The sequence below is a fragment of the Centruroides vittatus genome, unplaced genomic scaffold (genome assembly GCF_030686945.1).
Source record: "Centruroides vittatus isolate TY-2023 unplaced genomic scaffold, ASM3068694v2 contig_3343, whole genome shotgun sequence".
Taxonomy (NCBI): Eukaryota; Metazoa; Arthropoda; class Arachnida; order Scorpiones; family Buthidae; genus Centruroides; species Centruroides vittatus.
The window spans coordinates 207,651-235,069 of NW_027122147.1; the positions used below are offsets into that span (position 1 = coordinate 207,651).

The window sequence follows — 27,419 nt, forward strand, 5'->3', positions numbered from 1 at the left end:
TCATTATTAAATTACTGTAAAACCTCGATTTAACAGACCAATTCGGGAGATGGGATTCAGTTAAAGCTGAAAGTCCATTATATAATAAAGAAGGTTTTCCAAATGCATGTGTTAAAAAATTGACAAATTAGTTAGTTGGTCTGTTTCCATTTATGTTGATACGCTGGTGTAATTAAAATTATATATGTATGAGAAGTTTAATTTCACAGAAAATTTTCTATATATATATATATATATATATATATTATTGCTTATGTATCTGAGGTATGCTTTGGTATACCTCAGATACATAAGCATAGTTCTGACACTGTAATAAACAAGTATATTATCTAAATCAAAATAAATAAAAATTAAAAAATAATTTGTAATCATAACAATAAGGCCAGCAGGCTCACTTATTTATTCCTAATTAACACTTTAATTGTATTTAATTAAGAGTGGTGACTCTTGGATTTGAAAAAAAATAACCTGTAATTATAATAAAAATAAAATGTAATTTTAACAGGTTATTTTTTCAAATATATTATTATTTATAGAGCATTTAAAAATTAACAGGATGTTAATTTTTACATATGTCTTATAGATCAGAAATTTTGTCCATTAAATTGAGGTTTTACTGTAATATTATCATTCAACTATTTATCAGCATGAATTATTATCAATAAAACTATTTTGTAAACTGCTGTGCCAAAAATAATTTATTAAATGTTGTCACATATAGCATATAAAATATATTTAACACAAATTATAAATAGTTATTAAGTTGTCTTTTTAACATATACAGTTGTCCCTTGATTTTAAGACAGCAAAATAAATGAAGTTCAAAAATAATGGATTAAATTTGCTTGTTCCAAGTATTTATTAAAGTGGAATTACAGTATTTGAGAATAACAGATTATGACTATTAGTCTGTGACAGAATACCAGGCAGACAATCTGTGCACACAAGTAATTAGTGGCATGTGTCAACAATTATTTATTTACATCTCTGCTTGAATATGTGGTGTTTATTTCCTCATATTTACCATATACACTCTTATCATACATATCTCATATAAAGTTTGTTTTGTTTGCTGTATGTTTTTGAGTTTTTTTGAGAAAATTCTAAAACTTATTTTGTTAGTCTATAAAGGCCATACTCTAAAACTGTTTCCAACTATAAATAGAATTAAACAAACACTTTGTTATTAATGATATTATCTAAATTATGTTAATCAATAAATAAGTACATGTAATAAAAAAGTAAAAATTTCCATCATATAGTGAGAATATAATTTGTCATGGAATTAAACATATACAATAATACCTTGGTTTTCATTGACTTTGGTTATCGTTAATTTTTTTTGCAAAAAGTCTCTCTGTTTTCGTGGATTGCCTCAGATTTTGTCAGCATGCCCAAGTGATATCACTGCTAATTTTGTGAAAACAAAGGGCAACCCACGCATTTTCTGGCTCAGTGTGACATTATTTCTTGTTGTGTGAGCATTACCCTGCAACAGCCCACCATTGGCCAAGCTTACCATTCCCTGAACACTGTGAGTTTGATCGTGGGTTTGCGCTTCGCCAGGATGGCTGGCCACATGGCATTTTCTGGGTTTTCTCCATGTCTGTAACACCTGAATAGAGGCCAGTTACCCTTAAACTGACCTCCTGGAAGGCATTATTCCCTGCGATACAACCATCATAAATGCATACAACTACTATTACATGACAATTACATCACATTTTACCATGGGGAAATATAGACTAGAAGCTCATGTCCAACTAGCTTCTACAAGACAATACATTACTTCGCACGTCTAGCCAAACAATTCCATCACTTTCCTTTAGATTAGTCCTTTATATTAATTTCTTATTGTATTTAACACTATATTAATTCTCTATAAAATGTATTTTTGGTATGTATTTTGGAGTGTCTAGAACAAATTAATTGGATTTACATTGATTCGTATGGAAATAATTGTCTCAGTTTTTGTCAGTTTCAGATTTCATCAATTGTTTTTGGATGGATTATCAATGAAAACCGAGGTATCACCGTATATTTTATTAGTAAGTTATATAAAATATTAATTTTTAGGTGTAATTATAAAAAATAAATTTAACAATTTATGTTTTGCAATTATTTACTAGATATATAGAAAATTCATATAAATATGGGATATCTTTTAAACATAAGGGCATATGAATTTTTTTTCTATTGTTAAACTCAACTTTTAAAAATTTTTATGTATAAAGACATGCAGAATACCAGTCTTTATAGAAATATTTTTAGGGTCTTTTTTAAATTGCAAATCCTTTTGTCTGTATTAAATTCAAATTCAATAACAATATTGTTTTGTTCTTTGAATTTATGAGATGTACAGTACATAAATGTTAATTAACAAGTCAAAATAAAAAAAAATCACAAAGTTGAAATTTTCTGTTTTATAACTAATTTGCGCATTACATCAACAGTTTAATAAACTATTTTGAAGTTAATTTATAATTTAATATATAACCCTATAATGTTTTTTTACAGTAAACTCCTGCTAAATAGGACTTCATTTAACTCAGGCAAATATTTTTGAAACAGTAATTTAAAATTTCTTGACAATAGAAAAATTATAATTAACAAGTGTTTTCAATAGCCAGAAGTCTTTGCAACACCATGCAACACATTATATTACTGTAGTCAGTAAGTTACTAAAGACTATACATTGATGTATACTGTACTATGAAATTTTATGACTCATTTCCTGTAATAAGTTCAGCAATGTAGTCTCAGCTCAGTAAAACTTCTGTATAGAAATGATCATAATAAATTACTGCATTGCACATCTACCTTCTTATTTTCTATATTGTCAGCTAACTTGAACTTTCATAAACTGAGACAACCTTCACCCATTAGTCTGAGTTAGCAGAGATTTGCTGTATTATTAAAAATTCAATAATAAATATTAGAATTGCTTGAGAAATTTTAGGCTGACATATTAAATTGTTCAATTAATATAATTTCAACAAACAACATTGATTAAGTAGAAAATCTGAACTTAGTGAACTAGAATTTTAATAATAAGCTTACAGGCTTTCTGAATGGTAAAGCTATTTGTCGTCGAAGAGAATGAAAATAATTTGCAGGTGTAGTGCAGTTGACAACAAATGTGTTTATATCATTCAGCTGTTTCATTGAGAAGTCATCGTCAATTTCCTAATAAAAGAACTACAATTAATATTTTATTCATATCAGTAAATAAATTTATTAAAATATATATAAATTACTGGAAAATTATCAGACTCTTCATTGCATAACTGCAAGAATCTTTCAGGACGAGCACTAGAATGTTCTGGACCCTAAAATAAAATAAAATTTAATTTTAATAAAATTAAAATTTATTTATTTTAAATTAATTATTATTTACTATATATTTTACTTTATATTGTATTGATTTCAAGTATTTATTCTAAAAATAAGTAACCTACATAAATAATGTTTCTATGTTACACGAAATCATATTATTAGTTATCATTTGATTTCTAATTTTAATATATTTCATACCTTTCTTATATAAAATAAACAATATATCTAACAAAATATTCTATCTAAAAAAGATGTCTGTGAAATCTTATTCTGAACTTTATACAAATTAATATCATAATGATACTATAATACGTCTTTTCATAATTTATATTTTCAGCACAGAATATTATCAAGTAAAGCACCGATTTCCATTCAAAAGCCAATTTTTCTTTGTCTTTGCATATTATTTTTATGCTCTTAAAGCACATTTTTAACTAGTTTTAGTTTTTAATGCTATGAAGTATTAAGAAACTTAAAGCTTGAATTGATATAACTTTTGAAGTTGATTAATACAGAAATCAAATTTTAGACAACAGATATAGAGTGCACAAATTTTCCACAAAAATATGAGAATAGTTTTCACTTATCAAAGAATTACAGAACTTTTCTAAAGATTCTGTCAATAGAATTCAAAATTACCAAGAACAAGAAAAACATAGGATCAATGTTCAAGCTAATAAATTGCTGAAATGATAACTATAATTCAAAATTTATATCTTAAATTCATTCTTAAAAAACAGTAATTCTTTGTTGTTCATTATATTTTAATTTGAATTTATCATAATAAATATTTATATTGTTACTATGTGTTTATCTAGATTTAAGCATATAAATTTAAATAACAACAACAAATTGCACTACATATCATTAGATTGAATGCATGTTCAATCTAATCTAATCTCTTGTTACAATTCTAATTTTAAAATTCCAAAGAAGTTAATATCTTATAAAAGAAAATAGACAAACTAATTAAAAAATTATCTTTTTCACAACTTTGAATTTGTAACATACAAAATTATACTTACAATTTTAATTTATTAATTTTTTCAGCATTTATATATATATATATATATATATATATATATACAGTCAAACCTGTTTTTATGCGGTGGATAGGGACGCATAAAAAAGTCTCACATAGAAAATAACTCGTTTTAAAATCGTAGTCTTAGTCTCTAAGGAAATTACCTTCCTCTTCGCTTTGTTTTTGCCCTTATTCATTTTCAGGGATTATGTCTAAACATAAAATAAAAATCCTAAAATTTTATATCTAAATAGAAAAAATAATACAGTACTGTACATTTACCTTCAATTTACGCTTTGAAATGAATCTTATCTTAATGGTCCAGGAATGTGAAAGCACTTTGAAGGTTTAATTAACGTAATTAAAACACACGTAGAATTTATTGACAACAGACGTCAGCACTTGACTGCATCGTCTTGTCTATCGTCTGTTTTACATATTTTTGTCCAGGTGGTGTTTTGTTGACTTAAAAAATAAATTATTTCATTTTTTGCATATTCATGCAATAATATTACTATAATAAGTTCATTTATGCTATAATAAGTTTATTTAACTATAATAAGTCAACGTGAGACATGACAAAACGCATGAGACTAGTCGCCAACTATACCGCACAAATAAAAAATCGCACAAAAATAAAGACTGCATAAAAACAGGTTTGACTGTATATGTTTTAAATTAACTAAAAATTATCAAAAGTTGATAAAAAGAAAAATGCTTAAAGAAATATTTTAATTATTATTTAAATTAGTATATAATGATAAAGAATCTTATGATGACTATAAAACACACATGCATATACTAAAAAGCACAAATATAATAATAATTCAATAAAATCTACTTTTTTTATCGCATCAACTAGCTTGAATGTTAGTTAAACTTAATAAATTTTCTAAAAAAGGCATGAAAAATTGCAAAAACAAGAACAAAATCTCTAGTTTGTTTCAGTTCTGCAATATGTTTTCTTGAAAGCAAATAAACATATTGTAAAACTGTTTTCTAAATCTTTTTATAACAAAATTATTTTGAAAACTATTCATAAAGATAGAAAAAATGGTAACAGTTAAATTTTAAAAAATCTAAATAATTATAAATTGGTAATTTGAAAAAATTTATCCCATGAAAAAAAATTCTAACAAAACTAAGTAAAACTGGTAAAAGTTTATTTTAAAAATTAAAATAATAATAAAATAAAAATAAAAAAATAATAATAATAAAAATTCCACTGACGAGCCTTGACTAAAGATGAAATGCATTTGGAAAACGTTTTAAAGATTTAAATAAATTTATTTATTGTGCATTTTTAAAAGCTGTAGTGTTTTTGTCCTCAAAGTTGGTAAAGATTAATTGCTTTAACTCAGAGAGGAAATTTTTTCATATTTAAAACAAAAATTTTTTTTCCATTCTTTTTATTCATAAATTTATTTTAAATTTATATGTTTAAAAACAACAGAAGAGGATAACCTAGAACACTAAATGGTTAATTTTAGAAAATTTGATATTAAACAATAAAAATATATACCATTCCTTCCATTCCATGAGGCAGAAGCATCACTAAACCACTCTGTCGAACCCATTTAGCTTGACCACTAGTAATAAATTGATCAATGATACATTGTGCTGTATTCATAAAATCGCCAAATTGAGCTTCCCATATCACAAGTGCATTAGGATTAGTCATTGAAAAACCAAGTTCAAATCCTATAATTAATTAAGTATTAATCAAATATCTGTTAAAATTATCATTAAATATTTTGATAAAATAATACTACTTACCAAGTACACCAAATTCAGACAATGAGCTATTGCAAACAGTATATGGTGCTTGATCAGGCCATAAATGGCATAAAGGCCTGTAAGTTGTTTTATCAATTGTTTGGTGATGTAAAACATGATGCCTATGACTGAAAAAATATTGAAAAATATGCTTTTTTAAATATTTAGATTTAATTTTATTTATATATTTTACTTGGCACGAAACTACTAAAAAAAACAATGAATTAAAATTAATACACTCTGAGATATTATACTTAACTACAAAAAAATAATAATAATAAATACTTCCATAAATGATTTTCAAAAACATTTCCATTTTTCATGATCAGATCAGTTCTATAATCTAATATAAATTAATAGTTATGATTGAGCAAACATTGTCTATCTTATTGCTTTCTCATTCTAAGTACTTATGTATTTTATTCTTGATTGGGCTGCAATTTGAAAAAAATTGTAGACCTATAAATTCTCACACTCTGTCTGTGTTTCCTTAATCTCAAGAACAGTGTTAGATAAATGAAATTCAAGACCAGATATGAAATTCTTAGGGGCAGGAGGCTCCCATTAACTATATATGAACTTCCGATGTAAACTGGAAGTCATGTTATTTCAATTAAAAAATTTTCCCCTGAAAGGAGTTAGATAGATGAATGGCAATGACTCTATTGCTAATGGAAAAAGTATGATGTACAAGGGCAAGAGACTATTTGAGGTGGAGAGCATAGATTTTAATTCAATATCACTACTAGGTGCATATACAGATACTTGGCAATTTTATCATCAACTTTTATTCGGGAATTTCTTATTTGCCGAAACGCGTTTCAGGCCTTAGCCACTCTTCAGTCGACATTACATTTCAGGATATCTTGTAGTATGACAATTAAAAATACATCATACTTTTAATTCAATTTAAATATTTTTGTAAACAAACCATATTGTATCCATACCCCAAGTCATCTCGAAGGTACTTCTCATCACAAACTACTGTCCTTTTTTCGGTTATCTTATAGGTTATGGTCACTGGTATATATTCCATAACAATTACTTATTCAGTTGAACGTCTCATAGAAACTAAATGTCAACCGAATAAGTAAATGTTAACGGAAATGTAATTGTTACGGAATATATACCAGTGACCATAACCCGCAAGATAATTGAAAAAAGAATGGTAGTTTGTGATGAGAAGTATCATCGAGATGTCTGGTGTATGGATACAATACGGTTTATTTACAAAAACGTTTAAATTGAATTGAAAGTATGATGTATTTTTGATTGTCATACTATAAGATATTCCGAGTTGTAATGCCGACTGAAGAGGAGCTAAGGCCCAAAACGCGCCTCGGCAAATAAGAAATTCCCAAATAAAAGTTGATGATAAAAATGACAAGTGTCTGTATATGCACCTAGTAATGATAATGAATTAATCAAAGAAAAGAAGACATGGTTTTGAATTATACAACATAGATTTTAAATTAAATAAATTAAAAATATGATTAAAAATTGCAGTCCAGCATTGTAACAATGTCACAATAATATTTATACTTTAGATTTTGAATTAAAATAATATTCCATAAATTTTTAATGTAAAAATTTAATACACATGTTAAAATGTAATATGACACAAATATTAGAAAAAGTTGTTCAATGGCAGCATATTCAATTTGGTGAATGAAACAGAACAAAGATTAGGTAAATCCAAAATAATCTTCAAATTTAAAAATGAACAATATATTGTAAATATAATGATATCAATGCAGCACTGCTAGGAATATAACTGCCAATCAATGCAAAGCTAACATTATTGGCAAATATTAATCAATAATTATAAAATTAATGACAAGTATACTTCTTACTGCGTACTGGATAAATTATAATTCTTTCTTCCCCGAAAAACCTTCATAATCCAGTGTAGGTGTTTCTACAACAGCTAATGTTTTCAACCCCCACGGGGTCTTCCTCAGGCACAGCACAAAAAATAGTTTCAAATTCCAGTGAATGGAACAAAAACCGAGACCGAAGTCTATTCCATAATTTTGAATCATGAAATTGGAAGATGAGATGGAACATTATGCTCGAGATCGGATGTTGTTTACGCATGCGTGTTATTACGTTTGCCGATCTTTAAATATATATTGAGTCAAACCAATATTAGGTTATTTGTGGGTGCGCATTTCCCTCATAGCAATATTTCCAGGCTTGCGAGATGTTAATTGCATCTTTGTAGTTGATGCATGTGTTATGCAAACCCGCCTTATATATCTCAAGTGTCTCTAGTATTCTAAGTTGGTCCGTATGGTGTGACATTCTGATTATACGAGCATTCTGGAGGTCGGCTGTGATTCCCTGTTGTGTGGCGTACGTTGCCAGTGTGGTGGATAGTTTATTGTTGGCAATGTCGTACCTATGCTCCCAGAGGCGCTGCTGGAGGGAGCGTTTGGTCGAACCCACATAGACCAGACTTCTATTAAATCTGCCATCCCATAGGGGAACCTCGTAAATACCCGGTGCGTGTTTCATGTCCAAACTGTCCTTCCCATTTCGAAGTAAGCTGTATACCGTCCTTGGCCTCCTATAAGCTATTTTATTTTGGGTGACGGATGAGATTTCTCTGTATATCGCATCCATGTGGTGGTTGTACTCTACAATTTTTCTTCTTGCATTATTATCAACGAATCCTACCCCGGCGCGTAGGCTGTTACTAGTATTTCCCTGTGTGTAACTGCGACCACACAGGGAATCCTTGTGTGTAACTGCGACCACACAGGGAATCCCTGTGTGTAACTCCACACAACAGGGAATCACAGCCGACCTCCAGAATGCTCGTATAATCAGAATGTCACACCATACGGACCAACTTAGAATACTAGAGACACTTGAGATATATAAGGCGGGTTTGCATAACACATGCATCAACTACAAAGATGCAATTAACATCTCGCAAGCCTGGAAATATTGCTATGAGGGAAATGCGCACCCACAAATAACCTAATATTGGTTTGACTCAATATATATTTAAAGATCGGCAAACGTAATAACACGCATGCGTAAACAACATCCGATCTCGAGCATAATGTTCCATCTCATCTTCCAATTTCATGATTCAAAATTATGGAATAGAATTCGGTCTCGGTTTTTGTTCCATTCACTGGAATTTGAAACTATTTTTTGTGCTGTGCCTGAGGAAGACCCCGTGGGGGTTGAAAACGTTAGCTGTTGTAGAAACACCTACACTGGATTACGAAGGTTTTTCGGGGAAGAAAGAATTATAAAATTAATGATTAATTATTTCCATTTTTCTTCATATTAATGTTTTCCAAATTTAATATCAGGACTTTTTTAGCTCAATTAAATTAATGATTTCATTCCTCTCTGTATATCTTATGCTTGAAGTATCTTAAAGTAATTTAAAACTACTTACATTGTATGCACTTATTTTGATTTACTGCAATTTTTGTTTTATATGCTGTTCATGCTATAATACAATTCTTTAAACATGTTTCCTATTATTCTGAATTTAAAATATCAATAATGTTACTTAAAATCATTTAAATTACCTGAAAGTGCCACGTTCAACATCTTGTCCACTGAGACGCACATGAATTCCTTCTTTTAGAAGAGAACCAAATGCCATAGCTTCAGCCAATGCCCAATCCACAGAACGATTTTCCACCATTTCCATCCTAGATTTCAATATTCGTTTAATGCCTGGATGAATCTTGAAATTTCCAGGTGGAGGTGAACTAAATTGCATTCCAATATGTTTGATAATATCTTCAGACACACCTGTTGGATCACATTTCATGGGACTTCTCTGACCAAAGAAGCCTGAAAGAAAATGTCTTATACTCAAGTTTCCACAATTTTATTTAATATAGAATTATGAAAAAATGACACATGTCACTGTTCTATATTTTATACACCGTTCAGATTTTTTTTAATGAACAGTGTATAAAATGTTAGAAAAGTTTTGTTATTTAAATAAAGAATTAATCTATACTTCTATACTTAAACTGTTTACTGAGTAAATCTTTTTTATAATTAGCCATTTAAGATGTAAAAAGAATTATTAACTCATATTTAGATTATTTTTCTTTGTATAATTCCATAAACTTAATACTGATAACTGTTAAACATCATATAGAATCTCTAAATACATGAAATTTTATAACAGTATTTTAATTATTACATACACACAGAGGCATAGCTACCATGGAGCAGTTGGAGCAAGCTGTTCCAGGTTCACGAATCATGAGGGTGCCAAGTTAGAAAGGGTAAATTGAATGATTATAATACCCTTTGAATGATGTGAATGATTATTATAAACTGATTTTTATTATAATTGATAACAATGATAACAGTGTATAATGTTTTTTTCAAGAACTCAAAATCACCAAACACTAAATTTAGTTAAGGTAAGATAGAAAAAATTGTTTTCATTCTGTGTGAGAATTATAGTTAGTAGCCTACAATGAAAGGTCAGTTGTCAAAAGTTTGTATTCCAAAACATTGAAAGTGAATAAATGGTGATTCCTTTTTCATCAGACCAGACAGTCTTCATTTTAATTTTTAGAATTATAATTATTTTGATTAAATATTAAATACAGTAGAGCATCAATTATCTGACCCCCAATTAACTGACTTATCGGTTAACCGACCGCGTTCTAGTTGGCAAATTCAAATGTCCGCTAGTGATGTGGCGCTACAATATTTGACTGTCTTGGCTACTTTAATATTATTTTTGTTAAATTTTTGCATGTTTTAGCTGGCAGCACTGGCTCGACCATGAAAGGAGGCTAGTATTTAAACCAGGCCTAATACACTATACTAATAATGTATTTTTTCATACTTTTTGGTTATTCAACCAACCCTAGTCCCCAATTAAGTCGGATAATCGATGCTCTACTGTATAATCAAGCATGATCTTTCTTCACCAAAAATAAAAGACTATACAATAAAAGTGTCTTCTCTGTCCTTTCTCACACCTCAGAAAATAATAGCTTTATGGCAAAGTTTACTTTTATTTTGAGGCTATTTATCTGCATCAATATGCAGAATGTTATAAATCTTCCCTCTGGTGACAGCACAAATAAAAAAAATAACATGTTTTGATAAAATGGCCAGAATAGTAAATTTAAATTTAGTCGATTCCACTTGGATTGAAAATCAAAATAAAGGTCGACTCCACCACAAGACTGCTATTTCCTGAGGTATGAGAAAGGACAAAAGGAGAACACTTTTATTGTATAGTCTGTTATTTTTGGTAAATCTAAATTTACTGTCCTGGCCCTTCTATCAAATGATCTTTCTTCTCTAATTTTTATGAAGATGATGGTACACTGCATTATCCTCCAATTGTTCAGGTGATTTGTGATTTGACTATATCCAGAAACTGTTCATTTAATCAATCTACTAGATCAGGAATGGTAAACCTTTTTCAGGACACTTGCAGTACAGTGAGCATAATTATTTTTAAAAATGTTTATGCATGCCAAAGTTTTAGAATTTGAACAACAATATTTAAAGAAACAAAACAAATATGCTTTAATTAGAATAAATGTAAATAAAATAAGTGGAAAAAAAAATGATCAGGTGGTAAACCAAAAGAACAATTGAAAAAAGATAGGAGATAAACTGAAATCCCATGATAAATTACGTGCCAGACAATTTCTCTCAATGTGCCACTTTGGGCACATATACCATAGGTTTGCTACCCTACACCAGGTATTTCCTTATTATAATTAGCTAGCTGTAAAAATTAGCATGTTACTTAATAATTACAGATGAAAATAAAATTAATGAATTAAAATTATTAATGGTTAGTTAATGGGTCTGAAAAATATATTTAAAGTGCTTGTTCTTTCTACTTACCACTCCAAGGTGAATCCAGCCAATCTCTATTAAATGTTTTGGTTTCTTTCTCAGCATTTCGGAATGCTTCTTGCAGGATTATTTCGTATTTTTCTTTTTCTTCCTGTAATAATTTTATATTATGCTTAATTAATTAACTTCAAATTCTTTAAAAGAAAAGATAAATCATTTTAAATGATAACTATCTATTCTAAAAGTTTTATCAACAATGTTTTCTATTAATTCAACTTAACCTACTTAAAGACAACTTCCTAATATAATCTTTCATTATTTCATATCCACATTTTATAATTTTTCAATACTTTAGTTTTAAACTTAGGGGCACGCCAAAAAATTACGTAAGGTATTTTAGGGTGGGGGGTCAAGGATTTCTTACGATTTCTTACTCAGGGGTAGGGGGTAATAGATCTTGTCTTACGTAATATTCTTGTTTTTATTTTTTAATCTCATTGAGTGGTGAAGTTTTGAATTTGGCAGTTTGTATTACAAACATTCGTTGTACTGATGCCATCAGATGTGACATGATAGAATAATAATGCTAGCAGACTCACTCTCTACACATTTATCATCATGGGAGAAAGGCTGTGTAGGGGTTTCTCACTGTTGTTTTTTTTTTTTTTTGAATAAGTGCACCACTCCTATGGGTATAATACTAAGAATACATAAACCAAAATACACGATACAAAGTAAACATAAAATTAGTATTCGATTTTTAGTGAAAACTAAAATGTAAAACTAGAAATTAGAAATTATAAATAATCTTATCTTCCATATTTTTTGAACATAAACTGTAAAAAGTACAAACAGTGGCTTCTGAACAAGCTTATCGAGTGGATATGGCCACCTGAAACCAAGCGTAAAGATTTCTAATTTCAGAATAAGTGTATCTTGATCATAAATTGGACAATGATAGATCATATGGTGGATGGTGTCTAGGTTTTCTGTACAGCAAAAGCAAGAGGTAGTTTTTGCCCGGTTATACATACTCAGTAAGTAGTTGAGCAGTAGCAAATGTTAAATCTCTAAGTGGTGATGAGAACCCACATTCAACACTAGAAAAATAGTCTTGTTATTCTATCAGTTTTACTGCTCAACTATTGTTGATTCCACTTTTGCATAGCGTTGTAATAAACATAACTTTTAAGGCTGCTGTGTGAAGGAGTGTAGTCCAAGTCAGTGTCCTTTGCAGGTGACTTAGCCTCAAAGTTAGCTTTTTCATTTCCTAGGATGCCGTGTATGACCACGAACAAACATAACAGTTATCTTATTTACAAGATTTTTAATATGTTGCTGGATATATGTGATTTTATTGCTATTGAAATTGGGATTTATTAGAAATTTTAGGATGGACTAAGAATCAATGTAAATGTTGATAGACTGTTGAGTTTTGTTTGGTAGTGAAGTGGCCCACTGAACTTGGTAGACAGCATCTTCAGCTTGATATGTGGAGGTATCTTCTAACATATTTTGGGCAAAATATGTCAGTTTGGAAGAAGATACAGATACTTGAGCAGATATGAAGGGGGCTTTTGAACCCATCTGTGTAGATATTAATGTCTACATGGTTATCCATGGAGGAATGTACCCTGGGGATAACCTTGTTTACAGGGTGATGATCAGAGATAGGGTAATTGCAATATGGTAGCATTTGAACAGCTGTAGATAGGAGTAGAGACTGTTGTTGAGCTTTGATGTTTGTAGTTCTGATGTAGTAGTTCAGAACCTTTTCTACAATACATAATGGCAAAGGAAGGAGTTCTGCTAGAATCAGAGAGGCATTAGTAGAAACAATTCTGCAGCACTTTGAAATTCTGATGGCAAACTGTCTTTGAAGAGAGAGTAATTTACTTGCTACTGAATTTTTACTAGTTACATGATCCCAGCTAGAGGCCACGTAAAGTAGCATTGGTTGTATTGCCCCATTATATACAGTTTTATAAGCTTTATGATTTAGTTCCCTGGTGCACCTAGCACATTTTATCAGCATGTGGTTTATTTTCTTGGCCTTAGCCAAGATGTAACCAATATGGCAACAGAATGTGGTTTCTATTTTCTCTTGTTTTATTTTGTATGAAGTTTCTGTTTACACGTGCACTAGCTGGTTGATCTGTCAAAGTTTTTTGCGTCCTTTTGTGAAAATTAAAATTAATATAAAAATGAATACAGTGGAACCGCGGTATACGACCTTAATCCATTCCTGATGTTTGGACTTACACCGAATAGGATGTATACCAAACCAACCTTTCCCATAAGAAGTAATGTAAAAATGATTAATCCATTCTCATGTAAAAAAAAACCACTCTTGATATGGTATATTAATGGGGTTGTAAAATAATTTAAACACTGTTTGAGCACATTAATAAAAAAATAAATTTCATTATAGATTTTTAAAGTTATTACAGTATATTGTATTATATTATTTAAATCATTAAATCAAAATCAAATCAAATCAAACTCTCCTTAATACTAATAATCTGTTTAGAAATTGATTTAACCCCTTACACAACGTTAGCAGATTTAATAATGTCTTTATTTTTCACGATTGTCAATATCGTCGTTCTTGGAATATGGTATGCAACAGTTAAATCTCAACACGCATGCCACCTTTCATATTTTCTCAACAATCTCTTTTTTCAGTTCCATTGTGATTCTAGTCATTTTTTTAGTTTTCTGTTGCTTTTCATTTGCCTTTTTGCAATTCATGATTAATAAAAACAATAAAATTTACTTACTTACAAATTAAAATCAGAAGAAATTTAACAAAGTTATAAACCGTGGCACTGCGAACGTCTAGTCTGGTCTAGTACACTGATAGTGCTACTTGTTCATAGATGGCGCGTATAATTGAATTAAGTCGTATACTGAACAGAAGTCGTATACCGAGCAAAATTTGTTTCATCCAAACAGGACGTATTCCGAATTGGACATATTCTAAAGCAGACGTATACCGAGGTTCCACTGTATTATGATGTTGATTAATGATGATAATAATAAAAAGATTGTTAATAATTAAAAAATAAAGTTCTTAAAATAAATTGTTCATTCGAATTCATTAAATTTTTATATTTTTAAATTTGTTAACATAGTCTTTTATAAATAACAGTACATATTAATTAACTAATTAATAATTATATATTTTGGACTTAAAGTTTTTAGGATTTCATTAAAAAAATTTATTTTCGTTAAAATCTTTCTATAAAATTATGCTTAAATATTACATAAGATAGGGAAGGGAAGATCAAAGAAAATATTACGGTTTCTTACACAGGGGTGGGTGGGGGTCTAGAATGGCCAAAATAGCCCTTACGTAATTTATGGACGGCCCCTTACTTTACAGAATTTAAAATAATTATTGAATATTTTTAATATCCAATTTATTTTATACCAAAACCAGTACTAACAATCTGATTCTAAAATACTTTAATATTTGTAAATGATGATATTCATAAACTCCTGAAAAATTTTATTTTTTACATGCCAGATTCATCGCTATATTTTACATGAAGCAAAACCATCAATTCCACTGCAATACTAAACTAATACTACACTTTGAGTATTTTGAATGATATTCATTAGTTGTAATTCATTAATGATCTTGCCACAAAAATTAATTCCATAGCTAACAGTTTGATTTGACAACAATATGCTTACATGTATTTTCCTTTGTCTATTCACTTAGTTTTAAAAAATATTAAAATGGGAATTTGAAAAATTAATTATTATATGGATAAAAAATTTGACAAGACTCATAATAGTTTTCGTTAAAAATAGATATTTTTAATTCAAAATGCTTCTTGTTTTATTTCAATAAATCTGTAAATAATGAAAGACAGATCTAAAATCTAATTAATTAAAAAAAATTATGTATAATAAATGTTTATATATATTTAAATATAATTAAAATTCACCAGTCATTAATATTAGTCATTTTATAATGTTGATTATAAAAAAAACAACATTAATTTGAATCAACATCTTGCCCTATCAGACAAAAGTTGATATTAAAACTTTAAAATATTTTAAAATAACTTAATACTTACATTTCACTGTTAAAAATTTTTAACAAAAATTTTATATTCAAAATAAACAAAACAACATAAAAAATTACTTCAATTTCTTTTTCAGTTGCAACACCTTCTTCTAACATTCTTTTTGCATATTGATCTACCACAGGAATTTGCTTGCGAATCTTAGTATACATCAATGGTTGGGTAAACATCGGTTCATCAATTTCATTATGACCACTTCGACGATAACAAACCTAAAACACAAATGTTTTTTTACATATAATGAATAGCCATAATCTAAAAAAAAAAAAAAAAAAAACAGAATGCTTGATTTATATATACAAAATCATACAGATATTTGAACTAAATTAATATTATACTTAATGTTCAATACTTTCCCATTTAATTGAATTACAAATGAAATTTAATACAGTTGAACTCAGTTATAATGAACATGGATATAATGAGATCACAGTTATAACATGAAAAACACCATAACAATTTTTAATTTGTGCATATTTCCATACATTTTTTCACAGTTATAATGAAGGTATACTTCACAGATATACCAAGCAAATTTTTGGTAGCTATGCAAACATACAAACATTCTTAATTGTTCAAATAGTTCAAAAGTAAGAAATGAGATACAGAATTCTTAGAATAGATAAAAAGGGTTACATAGTTTTATGACCTACATTGATTACAGGTCTATTTATCACTTAACTTTCTTTTTGCAGACCATTCACCCTCTTCCTTGACTGACTTCTGGCCCTACTCTGCCAATTTACCTAATCATCACTACAATTGTAAAATTACCATATGATCTAGTTAGAAATAAGAAAGTTATATGAGAAAGATGTCTATGGAGAATAGAAAATGTCTTGGTTTACAAAGAAGTAGAAATTATTCACAAGTTAAAACATGGTGCTAACTTGCAAAGTGTGTAGAAAGTTTTCTTTGTCATCTTCAACAGTATCAACATTATCAAAAAATAAAGCAATCATCAGTTTTGTTGATAAAAAGACTAACTGAAATTGGGCATATTATTAATTAGTAATATCTTTAATTACAAAAAAGAAATTGCTAAATATTAATTATATTTTAATTTATGTAACTATTAATAAAAATACAGTACATTATAATGTAATTACATATATATATACAGTACCTTACCATATTATTAGACCCATTGACTAAAATCATACTTTTTCTACTATTTTCTTCTCTATTTTTCATAATATTGTTTAAGAAGTGAGTATTTTTTCATGCTATTCTTATTTTCTATTATATCCAAAACACTTTTAATAAGTTTTTTTTTATATGGCAACCTTGTAAATGTAAAAAAATTAACTTTCTCCTATAAAAAGGGAAGTTAGATGTTCTTAGTAAGGTATGGCAGTATAGCCCCATTTATGAAAATAAAAACATGTATAAAGAGTATTCCTTGTGATGTAGAAGCACTATTGATTGTCAAAGATGGTTATTCAAAATAATAATTTTCATTTTTAAGTTTTTAAGTTCTTTTATATTCAAATTTTTATATGCAAAAACATAATTTTTATTTCATAAGACCTAATAAAACATTAACATTTTAAATAATCCTATCAATAACTGCATCTTTATTGAACTACTATATCAAAAACTAACAAATCATCAATTTTTTGCATTGGTCTAATAATTTGGCAAGATACTGAATAATTTTTGAATCAACTTATTTAGAATTAAAAATTAAAAGATAAATTTTACTAATTATCAGTGGCATAACTACAGATTTTGCCACCCATGTTTGTGCCTGAAGCAGCCACCATTCTCCCTTAATTATGTCACTGCTCTTCACAGATGTAATGAGTAACGGTTATAACAAGGTACTTATAATTTTTTCTTTGAAATAATTTACAATAAAATCTAGCTCTTTCCAATAAAGAGAATTTGTTAGATTCCTAATAGAATATTTAAAAAAGGACTATCACAACAAAAAAATTATATTCATAATAAATACCAGAAATATTTTTTTTTAATATTCTACAAAAAAATTTTAATTTCAGTACTGGAAGAATTTATGATCTTTAAAACAAAGAAAGACATTAACACCTTTCTTCATGGGATTCAGAAACTTTTATTCCAAATGGATTAATGCAGGGGAGAAAACAATTATTTAATAAAATAAAAATGACAACAATCTAAACAAGAAAAATTAAATAGATTATGGAAAATCTAATTTACTTTAACTTTCTTCTAAACATTTTTTATAAACTACAATTAAATAATATTTTAGAGAAACAAAATATTTATATTGATTATTTCTGATGTTTTTATAATACATTTCATTACACAGTGACTCAAAAAATTCTCACATAATTTTGATCTTTTACTTTTTAAACTATAAAATCCAAATATGCATTTAAATATGCATACTCTAAGCATTATTTTCACAAGTTGAAGCATTAAATAATCACTTGTGCTTAGCACAAAATATTAAGATTTTGACAATCAGAGATTTGAACATTTTCTTTGTAGTTCAACAATATCATTTTCAAAAGGTAAAATAAAAACTATTTAAAAATGTTTATTTCATCAAAACAGTTTTCATTTTAAAGCATAATAATTGTTTCCAACTAAAATTAACTATGAGACCATTTTCTGTGCAACAGAAACAAGATATCATTATTCTCATTAAACAAGAGTTATCATTCAAAAAAAGTTGGTCAGTGCAGGAAGTGTATAAGTGAAGAGAAACTGCCCAATGCCAAATATCTATTACTTGGTTGACCAAGAGCTCCAGATACAGTCCAAGAGTGAAATATTGTGAGAAGAGTAACAAGAGGAAAAAGAGAAACTGCAGTTGATGTTAAAAAAGAAGAATATCATGAATTAAATATTAGTGCTCAAACAGTTAATTCATTATGTTTCAACATATTCCTAAGAACAGCAGTTAAAGCAAAAAAATATACATGTAGTACATGTATTTATTTTTGCTTTAACTTTTGCTCTTAATCCATTATTTTTGTTTTATATATAATTATTTTATGTATCTATATAAAATACTTTCAGAAATTTAATTAATTAAAGCTTAATATTTAATTGAAAGTAATTTATAGTTAAGGTAGTTCTTAAAATTATCATTAAAATATGTTTCAATATCATTTTCATTAACTAATAACTTATGAATTATTTTTTCCACTTTTATCTAAATTCTACTTGAACTGATGCAGGATAAAATTAGTCTGAAAATATTCTCTAGAAACTTTTTGGTTTCCTTAACTTAATTATTAAAAAAAATTAAAAACAACCTACTAACAAATTATTTCAATAAAACAACTGAAATATTAATTACCAAATCAATCACACAGTCTTTTCCAAATTTAGCTCTCCATTCTGCAGCAACATTACAGACATGAACTACTGCTTCGGGATCATCAGCATTAACATGAAAAATTGGAGCATTGACCACTCTTGCCACATCTGTACAGTATGGAGATGATCTAGCTACTCGAGGATCAGTTGTAAAACCAATCTATTTAAAGTTGTGTGTGTCAAAGATTTCAATAAAACATTTCAAATATTTTGTAACTCAAAAGTAAATATTACCTGATTGTTTACTACAATGTGTATAGTTCCATGAGTTGAATAATCAGGTAAATCACTTAAATGAAATGTCTCATATACAATTCCTTGACCAGCAAAAGCAGCATCACCATGAAGTAATATGCTCATTACCTAAAATAAAATTGTAAAATATTCAAATAGCAAACAATACCAATATTGACATGAAGACTTAGTAAAATAAAACATTTCAAAGTAAACAAACAGCAAAATTTTTACTTTGAAATGTTTTCTATAATTTATAACAATCATATTTTTTTATTTTTAATGTAACGGTAATATTTTTCTGATAAAAGTATTACCAAATTATTAAAAGTTGGTATTTTATACAAAAAAATTTCTCTTTCAACTTCATTCTACTAAGAAATATATTAAATAATCTAAAATTAGTCAAAATTATTTAAAAAAAAAAGAATAATATAAGAAATATTAAACTTTTTACTAATTCTTTTGAATGTATAATTTTGCAAATAAATTTATAATAATTTATTCACTAATCTTCGTAAGAAATTTAAAAAATAATTTCTATGGCTAAATAACTATTTTAAATCAATCGTTGGCTCAACTTCACAAAATTTTTTATTAATATTTAAAAATGTATAAGTCTTTTGTATAAGAGCTAAAAATAATCATGTTCAATTGTTAATATTTATATGAAAAGCAATTTAGAACTTGATGCTATATTATTTATAGCATAATGACTTCAGAACTGGATCAAAATCAGCAAAGCAAATACAGTATTTATATCATAGACTTAAATTTTTCAAACAATAGCGAAAGTTTCTGTATATCAGTAATTAAGCAAATAACCTAAACAGCATTTTTATTGAACTGTTAAAACTCATAAATAATAATATATTATTTGATTTTTTAATAATGTGATATTTTATACTATTTTTTTAATTCAAAAAAATAGAAAAATTTTAAACTATTGCTAATGATGTTTAAATTATATAATAGATATTAGATAAATTAATTTGCAGATCATGAGATTAAATAAAAGATAATGCTTTATCATATCATCAGAGAGTTCTCAAAATTAAGATCCTTCTGATGATACAGTTGATAAGTGTTTAAATTATGAATATTTTCATCATCTTTAATATCTGAAAAACAAATTAAACTGAAAGTTAAATAACATAATTAACAGAACATATGTAAATTAAAAATAGTTTATTTGCTTTCATACCTTTTTACCCTGAGTATCACCTCTATAAAATTGTTCTGCTTTTGTCTTCCCTTGAACCACAGGATCAACAGCTAATGATAATAAATTATTATTATTTTTATTAGAAAAAATAAATTAATCCACAGATATTAACTACTCATTAAGCGTATTATATTTTTTTTAATACTATAATTAAATTTTAATTAGTTCTCTAACCTCTCAAAATATTTCAATTTCTTACAGAGTAAAATAATAATAATAATAATAGGTCATAAATGCTAAAAACTACAGAAAACACATACTCAAGGATACAACACTCACAAATGACACATGCAGAAAATGTCACATCATGCCAGAAACTATACAACACATCACTTCTGGTTGCAAGCTCCTGGCACAGACAGATTATCTATGCAGACATAATCAAGTAGCAAATATAATACACCAAGAGCTTGCAAACAAACACAAATTATTAGACATCTATGAACCATACTACAAATATATTCCACAGACAGTATTGGAAAACAACACGCACAAAATGTACTACGACAGAGCCATAATCACAGATAAAACAATTTACCACAACAGACCAGACATAACACTCATTGACAAACACAATAAAATCACATACATTATAGACATATCCATTCCAAACACCACAATATACAAAATGCATGCACTGAAAAAGTCAGCAAGTACACAGAACTCGCCCAGGAAATAAGGCATCTGTGGAGGATGGATAGGGTGCTTATTGTACCTGTTGTTCTCTCCTCTACAGGTGTCATATCACACACACTACACAAAAGCCTGGGCACATTACAATTGAATAGAAACACATACACCACACTACAGAAGGCCACTATATTGAATACATGTCATATTGTGAGAAAATTCCTGAATACAGACACACACACTGATACACTTCATTAATTTTTGGTTTGGTCACTATGCCTTGACTTTGGTCTGGCATAGCACACAGCCACCGGTGTTAACCGAGTATATCTCACTTAACCCAACACAATAATAATAATAATAATAATAATAATCTTTATTCATAATAAAAAGACTTTGTTACAGGGGGAGTTGATTAAAGTACAAAAAACAATAAGTAAAAACATTAAACTAATTATATAGATATTAATAATTAAATAACTTCAACATATAGTCATTTCGTAAAATAGTCATTCAAATCATTAATAATTTGAGTAAAAAAGTTAGCAATTTTATACATATTTGTTTTTGATAGATTGCCCAAATTGGATCTATAATTTAAATCATTATTTTAGAAATTATGTTTGAAGTTTAAAATTTTTGTTGATAGTTTTTCAAAGCAGTACAGTCTCTGAGAAGATGAAGTGCAGAGAAAGTGTTGGAATTACACCAATAACAGGATCTTGAAAAGTTGATATATGTATTGTTTGCAATTAAGGAGTATTGGTTAAGTCTCAGTTGAAGTAAAGTATGTTTAATATTTAAAGTTGTATTCATTGTGATAATGTTTGATTGTGTGGGAAGGCTTAGAATATGCAAATATCAAGGGTGATATGTTGAATTAAGTATAGCATTTTGGTCACTAATCATCAAATGTGAAAACGCTGAGTCCATCATCATAGTACAGGAATTTTTCCAATTGTCAATTGAGTTGTCAAATAAAGAACTAGATATTCCAAATAACTGTAAAACTTTATTAAATTTATAGCACTATGTTGTTTTGTTGACATTATCATTTTTCATTTGAGTATTCATAATGTGAAATAAAAATTTTATATTATCATCTTTTGAGTTTAATAAACAGTAGTAAAATTTAATTAATCTTTTCATATAGAAGGGGAAAAACTGACATCTGTTAGTTTCTGAGCGTATAGCATATCCTGGAACAGTACATTCAAATAGTTTACATAAATATATAATATGGAATTTTTTCAAGTCATAGAATAGATCAATGGCCCAAATTGGACTGGCATATAAAATAGCTGGCATTATTATTAAGTTAAACACATTCTTATATGAAGTTTTAAGTTCGTGATTTTTAAACTAGCACCTAAATAGAGAGTATTATTAATTAGTTGATTGATTTTTATATTGAGGTATTTCAAATGCATCTGGAATTTACAATTCCAGTTGAAAATCGTACCTAAGTATTTTATATTATTGACCAATTCTAAAAATTGATCATTTATGTAGAGAGATTTCTCTTGGTTTGCAAGTTTAATGTTGTTTCTGAAAATAATTATTTTTGACTTAGCAATGTTAATCAATAAGAATATGGAGTTCAAATAGTTGTTAATTTTTTTAAGCTTATGTTGTAGAGTAACTTTGACTGGGGCCAATAAAACCAGATCATCGGCGTATAAAATGTTCTTACATATATATAAATGCTTTCTGAAATCATTTAAAAACAGCTTATCAATATCATTAATATAAAACTTAAACAAATAAGGAGACAATGGCTCAGCTTGTAAAATTCCTCAATTTATAATAATTTCAGGATATTGTTGATTACCGTATACAATATTGATTTTATATGAGGAAAAAAGATTCATAATAGTAGCTGCAAATTTATTACCAGGCCCTAATATTTTTAATTTGTTAACCAAAGAGGGTACATGTACAGAATCAAAGGCCTTAGTAATATTGATGAATGCTGCAAAATTTTTTCTTTGTTTTTTTTTTCTTAAGTATATTTGAATTAATGAAGTTAACAAGAATATAGCCGATTCAGTTTCTTTAGATCTGATAAAAGCAAATTGAAAATTCGAATTTAGTTTTTGGTTTATAGTCCATTTTTGAAAACGTGTTGCTAATATAGATGTGAAATGTTTTCTTATAGTTGATAAGAGTGTGATGGGTCGATAATTCTTTGGTGCTAATCTATTTCCTTTTATTTTTTTTTGTAAATCATGAGTAGCTTGACAGAATTCCATGATGGTGGGTAAATTAAAGAGTCATAAAAATAGTTAAATAATTCAAGTAGTAATTGCTTTCCTGACTGAGGTAAAAGTTTAATGAATTTATTATTTGTAATTAAATCTGGCAATGATTTTAGTTTTAATTTTTCAATAGAGTATTCTAATTCATCATAGGTAAGGAGTGGATCAAAAACATCATTCGTTAGGGTTATTTGGTAATTATTTGATAGATTTTCAATGATCAGAAATCTATTGAAACAGTGAGACCATATTGAGATGTCTACATCTGATTGACATTCTGGATGAGTTTTTCACAAGTTTTGAATTTATGACCAGAAAAGTTGATTATTTTTGTTTGCTAGCATTCACTGTTGTAGGCTTTTGAAATAATTTGACTTTTTTTACTTTTAATAGATTGAAATATGATGTTTCTAGTTGTTTATAATGGTTATAAGATTTGTCTGAATAACTTATTCTAAATTGTTTTAGAGCTTTGTTCTTCTGAGTTTTAAGTTTATAGCAATCCAAATCAAACCATGGCTTCTTAAATTTTATGTGATATATTATACTTTGAATTACATGTTTGTATAAATTCTTTTACTACTAGTTCATATCAAAAATATTTTTCTATTCTCTCCGTTGGATCATAGTTCAATAAATGTTTAATTCTTTTACTAATCAAAAATTGATATTGTTGATAGTTATAATTGATTATTTGATGTGATAGTTCATTTTTTGCTATTTGAATAGACATTCTCATGGAAAAATGGTCAGAGAAGTCATAATTTAATACCTAAATCTGCATACATAAAGTATGTAATTAGTTCTGAACATACTATTAAATCTATTGTTGAACAACCAGAGTTGATCAAACAAGTAAATTCAGACAGGTAATCATTTTTAATTATACCATTCAGTATATAATATAGTTGTAGTTGATCCATATATTCAAGTAATTGAAGTCCTATTTTGTTATATTTTTTATCTTTTGATTTATGAGTGTTTTGAATCAATAAATTTAGTCCCTTGTATTCCATATCCATTTTTTGGGCTATTTAAATTTCCCATTACTATAACATAAGGGTAACGATTTTCCATTTTTTAATGAGTTTAAAGACAACATTTAAAATCTGAAGCTGATCTGGAGAGATATAAACTAGTATAATGGCTATTAGTCTGTTTACCAAAAACTGTAAATCTGGATTGGTAATTTGGATTAAGACTGCTATACAATTATCAATTTTCTGTAAATTCTTAATTACGCCTATGTTTTTCTTGATGAATAAGCTTAAACCAGTTAAACCACCATATGGACAACTGGGGCCGACTGGTTTATGTGCCACGGTTGATATAACAATAAATTCCTTGTAATTTTTTTTTAATCCTTCATTTGGCAAAGTCAACCAGGTTTCCGTTAGTCCCATTATATCAGCATTATTTAATAAATATTTAAATTGAATAGTATTAATTTTTTTCAATAAACTATTACAGTTCCAATTTATTATGTTTAAGTAAGGTTTTTCTTGATTTTTATTGTAATCAGCTTCATTATTAAGTATTATCAAAGATTAATAATTATCAGAATTGTTTAAGTCGTATATTCTAAAAAATCCTCTGCATAGTCCAATTGATTTATTAAGAAACTGTAAGTTACTTTTTTCTGTTTGATTAGAAGAAAATCATCTCATAGTTCAACCTGTATATTTTGTTTTTTTAGATCAATATAGTAAGGTAATAAAGCTTTTCTTCTCTTATGAGAATTAACAACCAAATCTACTGACATGTTTAAATTTTTCTATGGTCCCAATGATTTATTTTGTGTTTGCTTACTGAAGGTTATCATAATTTTATTTCTCAATTGATCAGATTTAAAAGTTAAACATTTGATTTTCATTCTTGAATTAGGAATATTGTGAATTGATTTTATGTCTTCATTCACTTTGCATGGAATATTTAGTGAATGATTCAAAAAATTCAATATATCCCCTTCGTTCCCATCAGTAAATACAGTATTTTGGAATAATCATATATAATTAAATTATTATTATTTAATTTATTATGCAGTGCATCAATCTTAAATTGAAGTAGCTCATTCTCATTTCTTAATTTTGTAAGTTCAGATTCAAGTTTATCATTTCTATCTCTAATAGTATGGAGTTGGCCAGTAAAGTCACTAATTTCATTATGAATAGTAGTAATTTATTTGCGGATTAGAAAAAATTGACTTTCTATTTTTTCATTACTAGAAGTAATAAGATCGACTATCTTCGTCCAGAGAAGTGTAGTTGTAGTGTCGGGTAATTCCATATTTGAAGTTGCAGATGAAGGATTTAAAGTAGGGTTTTCACTTACCGAAGTAGCTGATTCCACTCTTTGTGGTTCAGTGTATTCGGTAATCAAGTTGTTTTCACCTTCAGCTGATTTTGTATTGAATGAAGATTGCATAGTTCGGTTTGTTAGAGGTCTACGTCTTTTCACTGGAGTTTTTTTTTAAGAGGACCTGGATTCAGCTCAATTCTGGACATTAGTAGTAATAATTGAGTCAGAATTTTGTGTTAAACATCGTAGTAACAAAAACAGGAAAAACGAGACGAGCAAAATAATTTCTGATGAAACAAGGTGTAATCGAAAACTCACCAGTCGCCATGACAAACAGAGCACCCCCCAGAAAAATTATTATTATTCAATTAATACTTAAAATCATCTTTTCAATGATGTAATTTACACTAATCATAAAATTTAGTTTATGAACTATAAAAATCTTAAAGATTTTCTGATTATACCTTGTATTAATATTAATTACAATTTATCTTTCACACAGATATACCCCATGTAGAATTCTCATATTTTTGTTATTATTTACTTTAAAAGATCTGGACTTTTCTGGATATCTTTCCATTCAATAAACAAATGTACAGTAAATATAAACTAATGAAGTATTTATCAAAAGTATTTATATTTGAGAACATTTAAAAATTCAATCCTTGGTGTTTACTGATAGATCTTTAAGATGGACATTTGAATTAATATATTACCCAAAAGTTATTGATATATAAAATATAAAAATGCTTTTAAAAATGTTCATTAGAAGAGAAACTACAAACATATATGAAATGCATTTTAAATAGCTGTTTACAATGTAATGAAAAATTCAAGAAATCACTCTCAGAACTATAAATTTATATACTAGTTTTAGAATATACATTATATCTACAAAATAATATTAAAATTTTATCACCTTCAAGATGTGATGGATTAGCGACAACTGCTAATTTGACGTTTTTATTTGTCATACGATTCAAGCGTTCATGAGACATTCCCAAATGATATTTGACATCACCAGAACCCTAAAAGCATTAGTGGAATTAAATTCTATTCAACAGCAAAATCTTTCATTCTATAAATTTAAATAAAAATTTACATCCAATGAAATTATTAAATTTAATCCTATTTATCTTGATTACCTTTCATTTTGATAGTTTTGTTAATAAAATATACTGCTTCTTTTAGAGTATATCAAATACAGGTATCTCTCATACAACGTTGTTTCACTCTAACACAGTTGGAAAATCCTCCATGCAAAATTTCACAATTTTTAAGTATAAATGCCATTATTCAATATTTTTTTTATTCAAGTAAACATGCATTTTGTCTCAAATCTGCCCACAGATTTTAGAATATTAAAATTTTCAATTTCCTTTGTGCCTTTCATCAGGTTTACTTTTTAT

The 27,419-nt window shown here is 27.7% G+C and overlaps 1 protein-coding gene across 2 annotated transcripts in view; it reads right to left on the reverse strand.

Moving 5' to 3' along the window:
* Ogdh (oxoglutarate dehydrogenase Nc73EF) overlaps positions 1-27,419 on the reverse strand; it is a 110,061-nt gene that overhangs the window by 4,159 nt on the left and 78,483 nt on the right. For both annotated transcript variants that reach the window (XM_067268752.1, XM_067268750.1), the window contains exons 9-19: positions 26,930-27,038; positions 20,804-20,874; positions 19,600-19,728; positions 19,346-19,525; positions 16,113-16,265; positions 12,005-12,107; positions 9,691-9,961; positions 6,137-6,264; positions 5,883-6,061; positions 3,258-3,329; positions 3,061-3,186 (exon numbers count right to left, since the gene is read on the reverse strand). In XM_067268752.1, coding sequence (XP_067124853.1) covers positions 3,061-3,186; positions 3,258-3,329; positions 5,883-6,061; positions 6,137-6,264; positions 9,691-9,961; positions 12,005-12,107; positions 16,113-16,265; positions 19,346-19,525; positions 19,600-19,728; positions 20,804-20,874; positions 26,930-27,038 — 1,521 coding nt within the window. The remainder of the gene's footprint in view (positions 1-3,060; positions 3,187-3,257; positions 3,330-5,882; positions 6,062-6,136; positions 6,265-9,690; positions 9,962-12,004; positions 12,108-16,112; positions 16,266-19,345; positions 19,526-19,599; positions 19,729-20,803; positions 20,875-26,929; positions 27,039-27,419) is intronic.